Source organism: Hippopotamus amphibius, chromosome 2 (assembly GCF_030028045.1).
Source record: "Hippopotamus amphibius kiboko isolate mHipAmp2 chromosome 2, mHipAmp2.hap2, whole genome shotgun sequence".
NCBI classification, from domain to species: domain Eukaryota; kingdom Metazoa; phylum Chordata; class Mammalia; order Artiodactyla; family Hippopotamidae; genus Hippopotamus; species Hippopotamus amphibius.
In genome coordinates, this window is record NC_080187.1 from 8,199,244 (window position 1) to 8,216,116 (window position 16,873).

A 16,873-nucleotide genomic window follows, 5' to 3' on the forward strand; every position below is an offset into this window, starting at 1 on the left:
GAATCAGACGCTGCATTTGGTTGTGATGTCCATTAAACCTCTTTTAACTGAGAATGTCCTTCCCACTCTGACACTGGCCTGTGAAGGGACCAGTTGTCCTGCTGAAAATTCCTCCTTCCAGATTCATCTGTTGCTTCCTCGTGGCGGGGTTTAATCAGCTCACCCCCGTTCCCTGAATTTCTTGTAAGCTGGAAGTTAGTTGTAGAGGCTTTGCAGATTCGGATGAAGCCTTTGGGGCAGGAATACCTAATAGGGGAGGCTCAGGAAGGGTTTTTAAACTGGGCAGGATGGTCAGATCTGCAGTGCTTCCAGCTTTAATCTGCACACATGTTTCCCTGGGGTCTTATTAAAAATCCAATTCTGTTTCAGCAAGTCTGGTTTGGGCGGGAGGCCCCAGGTGCTGGGCCACAGCCCGCACTTTGGGGAATTCAGAGAGGAGCTGCTCTGTGGAGGCGGGAGCCCAGGGAGGGCGTGGGAGGAGGGGGCATCTCCAGGGTCAGCGTGTGCTTATCCCCTAGTGGTGAGCTGAGAGGGTGGTGCGGCACTGGATCCGAGACACTAGAAGCTGTCACACTTTTTAGGTCTCTGGGGACACTCCAAGCTTGTCCCAATGTGCCGGAACATTCTAACCACCCAGAGGACTGGTGCAGCGCCTCTGTAACCTCAGGGTCTTAGACAGGGTGTGCTCCCAGGTAGGGAGGTGTCCTCAGATGCCTGCTGTGCACTGCGCCCCTAAGTCTTGGCCTCGGGGGCCCTGAGGGCTTGGCCGGAGGCGCTGAAGTGGGAGAGGAAGGAAGCGGGGAGCAGAGGAGGCCAAGGCTGTCGCCTCCCAGCCGTGAGAGGGGCCTCGAGTAAACAGGAAGGCCTGGCGGCTCCAGGGGGGTGGGGGGGCTTTGGAGGGGGGTTCAGAGCCCAACTGGTCATGCGTAGCAGGCAAGCACAGGGTTTCCTCTCTGGCAAGCAGACCCAGAGAGGCTGTGTGGCTTGCCCCAGGTCACACAGCGAGGCAAGGGCACAGGGCTAGACCCTCGCCTGCCTCTCCTTCTTCTGCCCCCATCCTGGGGCTCTGGTGCAGGGTCTCCTGCCTCTGTTGCCCTCTGTGGTTCATGGAGTACTGAAGAGTCTCTCCCCTTCTTGGGCCTCAGTTTCCCTTTCTATGAACTCAGAGACCCTACAACTCAGAGGTTCTAGAATCCTGGCCCAGTGGAATCCTTCTGCCTCCTAGGTGGTCTTCGTGGGTTCTGTAGACCTTGGGCATCGTCAAGTTTTATCATGAAGGTCAGCATCACCCAGGAGGTGGCAGGTACCAGGACCTTTCTTTGGGGAAAGAGAGGGAGAATTTGAGGGATTCCCCTCTTCTAGAATAGAGTCTGGCAGGACCACTGACCCTGGTCACCTCACTGTATCCTTAGGGAGTCATTCGCCCTCCTCAGAGATCCCGTCCCTAGGCTCAGAATGCCCCCAACACCCACACCCTGGAGACTCAGAACCACGACCTATGAGACCTCAGGCTGTGTAGCCCAGTGGCTAAGTCCATTCATTTACTGCATGACCACTTACTGAATGCCTGTCATGGGCCAGGCACTATTCTAAGCAATGAGGGTTCAGCAGCAAACAAAGCAAGGCCCTTGCCCTCCTGGAAGTTCTGTTCTAAAGAGGGAGACAGACAAAATAAACAATATACAGTATGTCAGATGGGGATATGTGCCTGGGGGCCAATTGCTGGTGTGGGAGGAGGGCTATTTACAATGCACTGGGAAGCCCTCACTGCCCATGTGACATTTGATCTGCAACTTAATGTATGAGGAGCAAGCAAGCCCTGTGGTTATCTAGAGGGACAGTGTTTCAGGGAGAGGGAACAGCAGGTGCAAAGGCCCTGCGGTGAGCCTGGGTTTGGTACGTTCAGGAAACAGCAAGGAGGCCAGCTGGAGAGGACTGAGAGAGTGGGGGAAGAGCAGAGGTGAGGGAGGGGACTGGGGATCCTCAGGGCCATTTGAGGGGCTCTGCCTTTTGTGCTGAGTGAGATGATTGCCTGCAGAGGGCGCTGAGCAGAGGAGGGATGGAACTTGACTTGGTTTTTTGTTGTTGTTTTCGGTTTTCTTGGCTGCATTGAGTCTTGTTGCCGCGCAGGTTTTCTCTAGTTGTGGCGAGCGGGGCTACTCTTCATTGCGGTGCATGGGCTTCTCACTGCAGTGGCTTCTCTTGTTGTGGAGGACAGGCTCTAGGTACGTGGGCTTCAGTAGTTGTGGTGGGTGGGCTCAGTAGTTGTGGTGCATGGGGTTAGTTCCTCCGCGGCATGTGGGATCTTCCCGGACCAGGGATCAAACTCGTGTTCCCTGCATTGGCAGGTGGACTCTTAACCACTGCGCCACCAGGGAAGTCCCTTGACTTGGTTTTAACAGAATCCCTTTACAGTGTGCAGAATGGGCTGGGAGCAAGGGTGGAAGCAAGGGAGCCCAGTGAGGAGGTGACTGCTATATTCCAAGAGGTGACCAGGGCAGTAGCTGTGGGGTGGTAGGAACTCCACAAATAATGGGAGTTTGGGGGAGGAGCCAACAGGATTTGCTTACAGGTTGGTTAAGATGCATAACAGAAAGAGTCAAGGTCACTGTTAAGTCTTGAGCAATGAGAGGAGGGAGCTGTCATGGTCTGAGATGGGGAGATGGAGGCAGGAACAGTCGGCAGGGGACGAATAGAGCCCAGTTTTGGATGTGTGAAGTCTGAGCCTGGAGCCTGGGGGAGAGTCTGGCTAGAGATGCAAAGCTGGGAGCTGCCAGTTACGGGTGGTATTTAAAGCTATTTGTCTGGATGAGGGCACCCAGGACAGTCCTTCTCAAACTTTAATGTGCACATGAATGCCCTGGAGATACTGTTGAAAGGCAGGTTCTGATTCAGCAGGTCTGGGGCAGGGCCTGAGAGAAACTGCCAGGAGATACTTAGATTCCTGGCGGGCCAGTGGTCAAGATTCCCCGCTTCCACTGCATGGGGCACGGATTTGATGCCTGGTCAGGGAACTAAGATCCCGCATGCCGCGCAGCTCGGCCAGACAAAAAAACAAAAGACTATACTTAGAGTAGCAAGCATCGCGGGCCTTATATTCTGTGGCCAGGACGCATGAGTGGGCAATGAAATCAATAGGGCGGCTAGTGATCAGCATGTGAAAGAAAATGGAACAGAGTAGATGCATATCATAAGGGTATAGATACCTATATGTAAGTTCACAAAATGTTTATCTGAGCCTGAGTCCCAGGGTTTGTGCTGGGACATGACGTCACAGTCACAGAGATTCGAGAAAACCTGACTTGGGAGTGAGCGTAAACGGAGAAGGGAAGAGGCCCAGGGTCCAGGCATGGGAGGATGGGGAGGAACCGGCCAGGAGGCAGATAAGGCGACCAGGGAGGTGGGAGGAAACCCAGGACGGAATGTTCTGGAAGCCAAGGAAGGAAAAGACAGGCCCAGATTTGAATTTATCCTCTGCTTCTCCTCAGCCCTGTCGTCCTGCACACCTGCACTTCGGTTTCCTCCATTGTAACACGGGGGCATGACGGTCTCAGCCCGTTAAAGTGGCTGTGAGGTGGCACTTGGCACAGGGCAAGTGTGTGAGTGGTGGAGCGATTCTGATTATTCTCCTGGGCTTTGAGCTCCTCCAGGCCCTCAGGCTGCTCTCCCATTGCGCAGAGGAAGAAACTGAGACCCAGAATATGTTAAAGTCTTGCCTGAAGCCACAAGGGCAGAGCCTGGATACCCTGACTCCCAGGCCAGTGCCCTCTTTCCTCTGCACCCACGTTCTCCCTTGCCCGTGCGGGTCTGGCCCTGCTCTTTTGGACAGCCCCTGGCTCCAGGCCGGTGCTGGAGACGGACCACCGCCTGGCGGGAGGGGTCCCTGGGGGCCGTCTAAAATTCCTCTGGCGGCCAGCAGCCAGGGCAGACGTGCTCCATCCCTTCCTGCAGCCCGGCCTTCCCGGCCAGCCAAGGGGAGGAAGGAGCAGAATTTGTGCACCTGCCCGCGGCGGGGGCCAGGCTCAGGCGCCTGGCTATTGGCCACATGTCTCTTTGGCGTGTGGCTAGGCGGCACCTGAAAACGTCTGTATCCGTCAGAGCCCCGGCAGGAAACAGATGGCACACCCAGCGGGATAATTTGAGGAGAGTTTAATGAAGGGTCTGTTGACACAGGTGTGGGCAGGGTGTAGGGAAACCACGAGGGACGGTGCAGAAGCCCGGGGCTGGCAGTGGCTGTGGGCCGTGACCGCCTCGGCCTGAAGGGTTGTGTGGAGGGGCCCAGGTCAGAGCTGTGGCCTTCAGTGCAGGGAGGCCACCAATTTGCAGTGACCCTGCAGGGAAGGTGCCGGAGGAATGAACCCTCTGCCTCCTTCCTGTCTCTAAACTGCGCAGGGGTGAGGGGGGTGGGAGGAGGTAGATGTGTTGAGATGGTGCGTGCATCTGGGTGGCACACAGGAAACCACTAACCCAAGGTCCGTCCCCGCCTGCGAGACCGTGTGACCGTGAAGCTTCCTGGGGACAGACAGCCCAGTCCAGGGACTGGCCTCTTCCACTGGGGAACACAAGCGAGGCTGACCTCTCTGTGCCTCAGTTTCCCTATGCCTCCATGGCCCCCGCCCCTGCCTTACCTTTGAGGGCACTTACGCTTTCAAGGGCCAAAGGGTCCTGGCTCTGTGCTGGGGACACAGCGATGCAGAGGCATCAAAGTCCCTGCCCTCGAGGGGCTTCTAGTCGAGTGGAGAGACCTATACAGCACAACTCACACAAGCTGGGGCGGGGGGGAAGCTCCCAGGATGCTGCGGGAGCTTCGAGGTGACCTCCTCTCACCCCTGGGGGTCCCAATCTCTTCCTTCCTCCACCAGGTCCCTGGAGTCAGGGCTGCAGGCCCTCCGGTGCTGCCTGTAGGTTTTTCTCTCCCTGGAAGTTTGCTGCCAGTTCTTCCTGTGTCCACCTGCAGCCTCTCCTGCTTTCTAGAGAAACCCAGCGGGTCTTGTTTACAAAGTGGGAGGGGATAGATTGTATGGCATGAGAGTGAGAGGGAGGGAAGTTTGACAAGAGCCTCCTATGGGGTCCATGTTACAGCCTCAGATGCCCCGACCCGTATTCCCGGCAACAGTCCCCCTCACCCAGCGACATCTGTCCTCCAGATTCAGCTCAGATGGGAGCAGAAGGGGAGGAGCCAAGCTTGGAGCCAGGCAGTCCTGGGGTCTCTAGTTGGGGGGGGTGTCCCCAACCTCAGAGAGCCTTGGGTTCCTCCTTTGTCAAATGGGACTGAGGGGTGGCTGTGAGGATTCATTGCTGATAAAGTGAACGCCTAGGGTGGAGCCTGGGGCAGAGGGAGAGTTCAGCCCTGGGGAACTGGATTAACTAACTGTCCCTGGGGCAGAGACTCTGGTTGGGGGGAACTTCACAGCCACCCAACTTTCCCCCACTGAAGCCTCGCTTTGTCTCGTGGTGCCCACCTCCCCATCTCTGCGGCAGCAGGAAAAGGCAGAGGAACTGCCACTCTCGGGGTGGCCCCCTCCGCTCTGTCACAGCTTTCCTGGCCTGCTGGGCTGGGATGGGTCTCCTGTGACCCCACACCCATGCCTGGCCAGGAATTGGCAGCACAGACGCAGGGCTGGGCAAGCATCCCCCAATCCCCACCCAAGGAGCCGCACCCGCCCTTCCCGCCCAGGGGTCAGCTTCTGCAGACACAAACACACTCCCCGCTCTGCCCTCTGCTCCCTCTGGAGGCAGCCAGGCTCCCGCCTTCTCATCCTTCCCTGGGCCTCAGTTTCTCCGTCTGTGACCAGGGCAAGTATGAAGAAGAAAAGCCCCTGCTCCATCCCCGTTGTGGGGCCCGCCAGCCCACACCGAGATTTGTCTTCTCAAAGCCTGCTCTGCCGGCATCATCTTTTGCTACAGAACCCTCCATGACTCCCCATGGCCTTCAGGAGAAAGTCCCAGCTTTCAAGGCCCCCCGCCCGGAGTAAGGCCAGAGTCTGCCCCTCCAGGCTTCCTGTCCCCACCACACTCCTGCTTGTCCCACGGTGGTCGGGCCACTTCTTGCCTCTGTGCTTTTGCTCAGGCTGGTCCCCGGCCCGACATGCCCACCTCACCCCTTTTTCTCCCCCCACCCCCCATCTCTCCCAGACTTCCACAGGCCAGGCCTAAATGCCACCTCCACCAGGCAGCTCAGGCTTCCTCCTCAGAGCTCCCTTGGGCCTGACCCTAAAGTGCTACCTGTGACCAGCCCCATGGTAGGCATGTAGTTGGCACTTAGTGTTTGTAAAACGAACAAAGGACAGTTCTGTCTCCCAGGCTCGGGGAGCACTGATGGGTGAGCACTTCCTGAGTGCCGGGCCCAGGGGTCTGCGCTGCAGCGCCCTGACCAGTGGAAACCTCACAACAGCCTGGCGAGGAAGGCATTGCTGCGCCCGCTTTACCAACAGGGTGACTGAGGGTGGGGCACTTGCTCGAGATCTCACAGCTCAGAGGAAGCACAGCAGGGTCTTGAACGTTAGAGACACCATTAAAATGTGTCCCCCAACCCCTTTCATTTAGGGCTGTTCTTTGCCCCTGAAGGATTTTCCAACCATGGAGGGGACAGACACAAAGTGGCCGTGGGCATGTCCTCTGTCCTCTCTGTGCCCTGGGACCTCAGCCCCAGCTGCCATGCTGTGCCAGTTTGGGAGTGTTCCTCCCCTATCCTGGGCCTCAGGGTCCCTGCTTACAAAACAAGGGAATGCCAGCCCGGTGTCCCACTTACATAAGCCAGCTTTGGTGCCCAATGAGACCTGTTCAAATTCCAACTCCACCATCTTCTTGGGCCAACAATCTCATCTCATCAGCTCTCTGTTTCCTCATCTGCAAAATGGGAGCAGGGAGTTCATGGAGCCAAGTTACACATGAAGCCCCCTGGGCAGGCCTGGCCCCTGAAAGTTCCCCTTGGTGGGCTGTTAGGGTGATTCTTTTCATCTGCTCCCCAATGCACCCCACCAGCCAGCCCTGGAGAGGGTGGGATGGGAGGGTGGGGTGTGTGGGGAGATGAACCTGAAGCCTGGGTCCTCCCACCCCACTGCCTCCCCCGCGGCCCAGGGCCCCCCACCCAGCGACAAAGCCCGTGGCACTTCCTCTCCCCGCCTGGCAGGCCGCCTGGCCCGGCCCCTTCTCTAAGGAAGCGCATTTCCTGCCTCCCCGGGCCAGGCTGGATGAGCCGGGAGCTCCCCACGGCTGATGATCAGACCCCAGCCTCCGTCCGCATCCACAGGCCGGGACCGCTGCCGTCCACGGGAGTCCCGCAACCCCTCCCCGCTCAGCCCTCGGCCGGCACCCCCCAGCCTGGCCCCGCATCCCTGTGCCCACTTCTCCTGACCTCGGCCGCCCCCTCAGAAGGCTGGAGCAGGGACGCCGTCGCTCCAGCTGCCTGCTCCCCTTGGGTCCCCGCGAGAGCCCACGCCGGCCCCCGCGCCCGCCCGCAGCCCTGCCCTTGGACACCGGATAAGGCCCAGCGCACAGACCCCCAGGTGGACAGCATGGACCGTGGCACGCTCCCCCAGGCCGTTGCCCTGCTGCTGGCCGTCTGCAGCCTCGGCCCCACAAGTAGGTGTCCAGGGACCCCGGGTGGGGAGACTCGGCCCCCAGGGCATAGACCAGGCCCCAAGTGTTCCCGGCCTCCTCCTTGTGTCCTGAGCTCATGCCCAGTGGAGCTGTCCTGGGGGGTTTGAACAGCCCAAGACAGATGCCATAGGGTGACCGACCATCCCTGTTTGGCAGGACAAAGAACTCTCAGCCTTAAAAGTCTCAGGCAAAGAGGGATGAGTTATTTACCTTAACCCTGGCTGCTCTGGCTTCTGCCCTCCCAGCCAAGTCCAGTTTCTCCCCAGGAAGCGCAGGTCTCAGAGTGCTGTGCAGCCCCTGGAGACTATCCTGCCCTCTCTGGGCCTTAAGTTTCTCATCTGAGAAACGGGTGGGATGGGAGTGCACGCGGCCTCACAGATAGATCGTGGGCTCTGGGTTCAAATCTCATGGCATTATTTCCTTGTGGTGTGAACTTGGGGAACTGCCTTCGGACCTCCGAGTGGGGATGGTAAGAGAACTCCCCTCAGGGCTGTTGGGAAGGTCGGTGGTGAGGCAGTGCTGGTAGAAAAAGGCAGGCTGGTTGTTTCTACGTTGTTGTTGTTTTATGATTAGTTTTAAATTCCTTCACCCTCACCTTCCCCAGGGCCTGTGAGTGGCTCCCAGAATCCTTCGGACGCAGTGCTCTCTCTGCCTCTCCCCAGCTCTCTGTTTCCCAAGAAGTGTGCAGGATGGGGGCCCAGGCCCAGGCTAGGGGTTCTGCCGAGGCTCCTCAGTCTGGGGGCTTCTCCAGGCGGTCATGGCCTCTGCTGCCTTCTGAAATGACCAGAGGAGGGGCAGTGAGGAGCCGGGGACTCCCAGCCCCTCTTCCCAACTTGCTGGGGGCCTCGCGGTGTCCTGCCCCTTATCCGCCTAAAGCCCCAGGACAGCCCTGTGGACGCCCCTTCACCTCCGGCACATCCAGGACCTCCTTAAAGGATCAGGGGTGGGGGGAGAATGGGATCAGCAGCATCCCCATCTTCCCCTAACCTGCAGCATTGTAAAGTCCTTAACTCTTGAGCTCTAAAGCTCTTACCACTGCCTCATTGATAGACAGGAAACTGAATCTCAGACAGTAAGAGACCCAGCAGGGATTTGGCCCAGGCCTGGGGCACCTTTGAGCACTTGCTCCCGACCACAGGTGACACGGCAACCCGTCTCCATACAGCTCCCAGTCACCCTGCAAGATGGCGGCCTTTATCGCCCCATTTTACAGGAGGGGAAGTGGAGGCTGTGACCTACGGAGTTCACACAGGCTCAGAGGGAAGCCCTACCTGAGCTCCAGGATAGGCCCCCAGGCCACCCTGCCTTTTTCCCACCTCCCCCGCATTCTAGCTTCATAAGAGTCTTCTCCTCTAGGTCATCAGAGAAAGATCCTCACGGCTCTTCAGGGCCTGGTTTTGAAAGATCGAAGGCAGTGATGTGCTGGCAAATAAGTAACATCGGGGTGGGGGGTAACGGTTGTCTACATCCGTGGTGTAAATGTTCCCGCACGGCTGAGGCTGATTTCAAGCTATCAACGCAGCAGGCTGGGAATTGGGGCGGCTGCACCATAGTAAACCTTTATCTACTATTCCCACCACACAGATATGACACACGTAGATAACCTCAAGAACACAGATAATGCAAAAGGGAATAAACTAATTAGGGAGTAATGAGTAATTGATATTTATTACCTTTTAAATGTATATGATTTATTTAATCGTAAGCCTATAAAATTTAATTTTTAATAATGGCTGTGTTTAAGAGCCAGTTGGAAAAACTCCTGATAATATACCAATCTGCCCCTGCGAGCAGGTACGGGCGCTCCAGGGATCATAGGGCTCAAGGAAAGCAGCCAGCCCAGCTCATCTACAGTCTGGGAAACTGAGGCCCATGGAGGGCTGATGGGATCAGGGCCGGGGCGTGGAAGCCAGATCTCCACGCCAGGGGAAGCGGGTGGGAGTACTAGTGACCCAGGCATCCTCATTCAAGCTGGAGGGGTTCAAAATGGGACCGAAATAGGTCCCCTAAAAGGGTCCAGGCTTCTGGGAACCCAGCTTGGCAGACTCTTTCAAAACCATAACTTGTGTAACAGACTCACCTTCAGAAGTCAACCCCATGGAGTTACTTGCCCAACTCTGTAAAGATGTATGGTCCATAAGGTACCTGTAACAAAAACCGGACAACTGGAAGCCACTCCATGTCTGCCAGCCTGGGCCCCGTGAAATGGAGACTGTGCAGGGGAACCCCACACGGCCATGACCAAGAGAAAGCTGGCCCTAGATCTATGCTGCTGTGGACATGTGTCTGGGACACTCTGTCAGGTGCCCAAACAGCAATGATTCCATTTCTATAAGAATAAAATAGTCATAACACACAATATTAACAAAGAAAACCCCAGGTCACTGTTCTTTAGCACTGGGTTCCTCCAGAGGATTTTCACTTTCTACGAAACACATTTTTGCCATGTTGGAATTTTTTTTAAATTGAAGTATAGCTGTTTTACAAGAATTTTTTAAAGAACAAATATTAGAGATTTTGTTTTGTTTTGGTTTGGTTTTGCTTAGACTAAATCTAAGCAACTGAAGTCCCATTTTATTTTAGTGTAAAAGCTGCTAGTTTTTGAAATAGATTAATTATACTAATTTTTATAAGCAGGCTATACACTAATCGAATTTTTAATTTTATAAAATTTTCCAAATACAAAAGATTATGTAAATTTTAATTGTACAAAGGTGGGTCAGAAATTATTCGCACTCTGGCTGTAGAATCTACAGACGTTTTAATATAACCGGAGTGTGGATAATTTTTTTGACTCAACCTCGTATTATCATTTAAGCCACTGCCATTTTTTTTCTCTTTCAGATTCTTTTTCTTTTCTTCTTTTCTTTTCTTTTTTATTGGGGTATAGTTGTTTTACAATGTTGTGTTAGTTTCTACTGTACAGTGAAGTGCAGTTCCCTGTGCTATACAGCAGGTTCTCATTAGTTATCTCCCAATCCATCCCACCCCCGCTTTCCTCCCAAGGTGTTCATATGTTTGTTCTTGTAGAGATTTTTAAAAAAGCAATCTAACCATATATTCACTTCAGTCCACTCCTCAAAGAAAACAGATAAGCGGGGAAAAAATGACATCCCCAGCTCTTTTATTAACATGGGCTCTGTTAGCATGCTGGTGGATTGCTTACTAGTTTTTGCCTAGCTTTCTAAGCTTTTTTTTAACGCAGGTGGATCACATTTGGAAATCTTGTGTACCCTTCTTATGTCCCAGAAGTTTTCTGTATTGTCACGTGGACTCCGTAACCATCCCACTGTGGTTCTAGAATATTCTCTCCCTTAAACATGCCATCTCATCGTTTGCCTAATGAATTCTTTATTGTTGAATACTTAGGTGGTTTCCCCTCTGGGGCCAGTTATAAATACCACTTCCATGCACGTTTTTGGTACATGCATCTTTTCCTGTATTTTGGAGTATTTCACTTGGATAGAGTCCCAGAAGTGGAGGTGCTGGGGTTCGTGGCCCATGGTGGGTGGCTGGGATCTAAGAGTGTTTCCTAAGTGTGAATGAGCGTTTGCTGGAGGATGGGGTAGAGGTGTGACTTAGAGTCCCCTGTACTGCCGGCAACTTCCCACTTGCCAGGAGGAAAGGGAGGTTGAATCAGGAGCTGTGTGAATCAGGAGCTGTGTGAACCAGGAGAAAGTGGGTCCCTGGGGACAGTCAGGGCATGACCATTAAGGTTCTCACTTCAACCAGACAGATGGTGACACTAAATCAGAGGGAGAGAAAGAATTGATCTCTCTCTCTCTCTGTCTCTCTCATGGGCACAGATGGGTTAGTGCTAGGCCCTCTAAGGACAGTCCTGGTCTATTTATTTGCTCGATGGCTTGACGAGGGATCTGGGTAAGAGGGAAGGACCACCTCTTCTGTGTCCCTCCCTAGTGCATCAGGCAGCCCTTTGTCTCTGTACCCAGATTACCGTTGAGGAAATTGAGGCTCGGGACAAGTGATAGGTCCAAGCTGTCTGCTTCTCAACCCAGCTTCTTTTCCCTGCACCTTTGGTGGCCTGGGTGGGTATGGGAGGCTTGAAGCGCTGATTGCCCTGGCTCTGGAGCCCTCCCCCGCCCCCCCCCCCCTTCTAGCTTTGGGGCATCAGCCCCAGAAGCTGAAGAAGAGCCTCATCCAGGGCTGAGCGGACTTCAATACCTGTGACAGGGATGGGGGTGAATGCCAGACACTGCTCTAGGCTGGTTATGTGTACAATCAGACTTAAGCTTCACAGAAGCCTGATGTAGCAGGCACTCCTGTTACCCCCATTTTACAGCTGAGGAGACTGGGGCACTGGCAGGTGAAGGAATTTCCCTGAGTAACACAGCTCAGAAATGAGCAGCTGGGGCTCAGGCCCTGGACCTAACCATACACCTCAGGGGAGACGATGAGACTCTCTGTTGTCAGATCTTCTCACCCCACTCATTAGGTTTGTTTCCTGCACCTCCAGTGGCTCTCCCACCTAGAGCACAACTGGATGGGCTTTTCTTTTTCCTTTTTTAAAAGATTTTCTTTTGATGTGGACCATTTTTAAAGTCTTTATTGAATTTGTTACAATATTGCTTCTGTTTTATGTTTTGTTTTTTTGGTGGGGAGGCATGTGGGATCTTAGCTCCCTGACCAGGGTTCAAACTTACACCCTCTGCATTGGAAGGTGAAGTTTTAACCCCGGACCACCAGGGAAGTCTCTGGATGGGTTCTGATGAGAAGATTTTCACAACAGGGTTTTGAAGGATGAATAGGAGTTGAAGAGAAGTGGTCAAATAAAGGAAGCCCATTAGTCTGGGAAAGGGCATGGCAAGGGCAAGGAACAAGGTGTGTTTGAAGGAAAAGTTCACATCTCCCCACTGCTGGACGTAAATAACCATGACAGCGGTTGCCAGTTCCTCACACGTCAGGATCCTGCTTGGCATTGGGCACATGTCACTTTACCAACGTTCTCACCAACTTGTCGATGAAGGTATTTTGGGTATCACCATCCCCATTTTGCAGATACTAACACTGAGGCATGGAAAGGAAGCTGGAAGGCAGCAGAATCAGGATCTGAACCTTCGGCATCTATCAGATCCCTGTGCTTTTTTTTTTTTTTAGGTCTTTATTGGAATATAATTGCCTTACGCTGCTGTGCCAGTTTTTGCTGTACAACAAAGTGAATCAGCTGCATCCACACATATATCCTCATATCCCTTCCCTCCCGCGACTCCTTCCCACCCTCCCCATCCCAGCCCTCTAAGTCATCACTCATCATCGAGTTGATCTCCCTGTGTTATGCAGCAGCTTCCCACTAGCTATCTATTTTACATTTGGTAGTGTATATATGTCAATGCTACTGTCTCATTTCGTCCCAGCTTCCCCTTCGTCCCCCACCCCATGTCCTCAAGTCTGTTCTTTACATCTGTATCTTTATTCTTGCCCTGTCACTAGGTTCATCAGTACCATTTTTTTTAAGATTCCACATGTATGACTTAGCACACGGTATTTGTTTTTCTCTTTCTGGCTTAGTTCACTCTGTATGACAGACTCTAAGTCCATCCACCTCACTATAAATAACTCAATTTCATTCCTTTTTTATGATTGAGTAATATTCCATTGTATATATGTGCTACATCTTCTTTACCCATTCCCTGTCCTTTTTAAAACTCCACTCCAGGTTGTGGAGTGTGGCCTTAACCCACAGACATCGGGAAGCCCAGGACGTACTGGGGAAAAGAGTGTTGAGGTTTCCCTGATGGCCATACCCAGGGGCAGTGGTTGGGCTGGATGCGGGGAAATCTTTGAGGCCATGATTGGCCCCTGAAAGGAGCAAAAGGTGGCTGGGTGACTAAAGAAGAGAAAAAGCAGAAAAGATCCTTGTCAAAGAGGATCTGCCCTGGTTTCACGAAATAATCACAGCTACTGTGTGCAGAACACTGGGTACCAGGCTCTGTACATGGGTTACCTCACGCAGCTGACACACAGCCTGTGAAGTGGGTGCTGGGTGCTAGAGCTGGATTGTCTGGGTTCCAATACGGGCCCTGCCACTTAACAGCTGGGTGCTCTCAGGCAAATTCTTGCACCTCCCTAATCTTCAGTTTCTCCACGTGTCAAATGGTTATAATAACAGTAGCGCTGCGGTGAGCATCAAATGAATGGACCCATGTAAAGCCTCAGAACAGCCCCTGGTACCCAGTACGCATGACTGAAGCTGTTTTGCAAATGGGGAAACTGAGGCTCAGAGAAGTTAGGCTTTTGTCCAAGGTGACCAGCTTTTTAGAGGCAGAACTGGGATTTCGCTCAGACTGTCCGGCTCCAGAGCTGGCTTTGCTTGACCGCCATCCTCTTGGCCTCCCAAGGTGCTGGGGGTGGCCATTTGGAAAGCCCCCGAGGTGGCTCTGTGCTCATGGGTGGGAGAGGAGAAGGAAGGGACAGAGGTGGCGAGGTGGCACTCCAGCTGGTAGGTCTCTCACTCAGCCGGTCACCCAGGCCCCCAGTGGCGCCTCCTCCGACCCAGGTCCCAGGAGCTCCGGAGTTTCCCTTGGTGCCAGGAGATTGTTTTCAGCTCTGTCTGGGCCCGCCTCCGGCTCCGGGAGACAGGCCCCGGGCGTCACACTCCCTCCTGTCTCCCCATTCTCGTCTGCGGGGTGGGGGCGGCCAGGACTCGAAAAGGCCCCAAAATAAATGGACCTCTTATCTGATCTCCCAGCCTGGCCCGTTATCTGATCATTACATAATGGCCAGGCCTGTGGCCTCTCCCGCTGACGGCATGGAGGAGGTGGCCCCAGGCGGCCCCGGGTTGCAATCCGGGAGGAACTGGGGTTCCTGGAAGTCTGGGGAGGGGGCAGGGAAAGTCTGAAGGGAAGGAGGAAGGCGCTGTGCTAATCTGCAGGCCAGACCCCGGGTCGCGTGGGGAGAGGGAGGTCCAAGCCTGGCCGGGTCAGCCATGTGTGCTGTGTCTCTGGTACATCCCACATCTCCAGGCCTCGGTCTCCCCATCTGTACAGGAGGACTAGGTAACAGCCAAGATGTCTGTGTTCACTGATAGGGACAGGGAGCGGGTAGGGAGCACTGAGGAGCTTGGTGGGTCCCGAGGTGGGGGAGACAGCAGATGGCACCTGCCCTTGAGTCTACGGGAGCCTGAGACACCAGTGGCCTCCCTCTCAGAGGCCCCTCACCCACAGGCCGCCCTGTCCCACCACCTCACTACCCCGCTAGGACCATCGATTCTTCTCTATTGGCTGAAGTCGATTGAAGAATTGTGATAAAAAGAACTGTCATATGCCCTGTCCCGCCTCATGGCTTGCGTGGGTTCCATTCTTACTGTCCTTTTACTGACAAGGAAACTAAAGCCCAAAGTGAAATAGTTCGCCAAAGCCACATAAATTAGTACGTGCTGGGCCTGAGATTCAAACCCAGGTCGCCTGGCCCCAGGGACCTTGCTTTTAATCTAAATGCCTTATCACGCAGGCACTCTGGAGTCCCTGGCATGCAGGACAGGGCCGGGGCGAGGACTTATAAGCCAAAGGTCCTCATCTCGAACTTATCCTTCCCAAGGCGCTGCTGGCGGGTGGTGTGGCTGTGGCCGGGGTGGCCGTCTTACGTCCTTCTCTGACCCCTGGGGTCCTGAGCCAACAAGGCGGTGGAAAGGTGGGGAAGGAGGCCGGGTTAGGCCAAAGACAGCCCAATCGCCCGGATTCGGAAGAAGCCTCCCTCCTCCCTCCTCTGAGCTGGCGTCGGCTGGACGTGCGGCCAGGCCCTCCGCGCCCATCTTTGATCTCCAAGAAAACAGGAAGTGAGCGCGACAAGACGGAGACACAAACTTCCAAACAGTCTCCCCTTCTCTGTCCTCCTTCCCTCCTCTGGAGCCCCCCCTTCCTCGGCACATTCCTTAGGACGAGGTGTAGGGGCCTCATTTCCTCTTCCTCCTCTGCTGGGTCAGGGTGAAATTCCATTCCCTTCCCTCAGGACCTGTGTTTCCGGGCAGCAGGCCCTGCGGCCTGCTCCGGCAGCCGCCCTCTGACCTGGGCTCACTCTGTCCATTGGGGCCAGGAGACACTCAACCCTCCTTGACCCGTTCCTCCCACCTCCTTGAGGCACAAGAGGGGAAGTTTTGTCTCCTGATCCTTTGGAGTGAGCCAGAGGCTGGGATGTGCGCATGTGTGGGCCCTGCCACACATTCAGGGTTGCCAGATGTAGCAAATGAAAATTTAGGATGCCCAGTTTAAATCTTAATTTCAGATAAACAGTGAAAAAAATTTTAGTATAAATATATTCCATGTGGGACTTCCCTGGTGGCACAGTGGTTAAGAATCCGCCTGCCAATACAGGGTACATGGGTTCGATCCCCGGTCCTGGAAGATCCCACAGGCTGTGGAGCAACTAAGCCCGTGTGTCACAACTACTGAGCTCACATGCCACAGCTGCTGAAGCCCATGCACCTAGAGCCCCTGTTCTGCAACAAAAGAAAGTACTGTAATGAGAAGCCCGCGCACCGAACGAAGAGTAGCCCCTGCTTGCCACAACTAGAGAAAGCCTGCACACAGCAACGAAGACTCAATACAGCCAAATAAATTAATTTTAAAAAATTCCTTTCACTCTTAAAAAAAAAAGTATATCCCATGCAATGTTTGGGAGATAATCATACTTTAAAAATTATTCATTTTTTATTTATTCATACATAACTGGGTGTCTTGCATTTTATCTGTCAACCCTACGCCTACTAGCACTCTGACCTCAGGCAAGAGACTTTTCCTTTCTGAAGCTCAGTTTCTTCATCTGTGGAATGGATATAATGATATCCACCTTGTAGGGTAGCTGTGAAGATGCAACAAAGCCCTTAGTACCAAGCACCCAGCAGGCACTCAGAAAGTGGGAGTGATTGTCACCACCTTGTTCTTAACTGGCCCTCCCTCCGCTATGCTTCCCCAACAGGTCTTGCAGAAACAGTCTATTGCGACCTACAGCCTGTGGACCCCAAGGTGACATACGTCATGAGCCAGGTTTCTGAGGGCTGCGTGGCTCAGACCCCCAACGCTACCGTGGAAGTCCACATCCTCTTCTTGGACTTCCCAAGGGTGAGTACCTGATGGCAGGGTCAGTGGGAACCCAGAGGATGGTCTAGGGCTGATGAGATGAGGGGAAACTTCCTTGTGGCTGTCCCTGGGGCAGTGGGATGCGTCCTCACCAGGGCCCCTGCCAGGAGGGTGACACAGGCATCTTACAGGGCCTGTAAGGGGTGGCATTTTTGGGGCAATCTTCTTCTTCTTTTTTT

The 16,873-nt window shown here is 54.1% G+C and overlaps 1 protein-coding gene across 2 annotated transcripts in view; it reads left to right on the forward strand.

Moving 5' to 3' along the window:
* Positions 1 to 7,170: 7,170 nt before the first annotated feature.
* Positions 7,171 to 16,873, forward strand: part of ENG (endoglin) — a 31,898-nt gene continuing 22,195 nt past the window's right edge. Inside the window, exons 1-2 of one of the 2 annotated variants that reach the window (XM_057723165.1) lie at positions 7,171 to 7,584; positions 16,534 to 16,676. In XM_057723165.1, coding sequence (XP_057579148.1) covers positions 7,194 to 7,584; positions 16,534 to 16,676 — 534 coding nt within the window. In that variant the 5' untranslated portion in view covers positions 7,171 to 7,193. The remainder of the gene's footprint in view (positions 7,585 to 16,533; positions 16,677 to 16,873) is intronic. The other variant, XM_057723164.1, reaches the window with a different exon arrangement.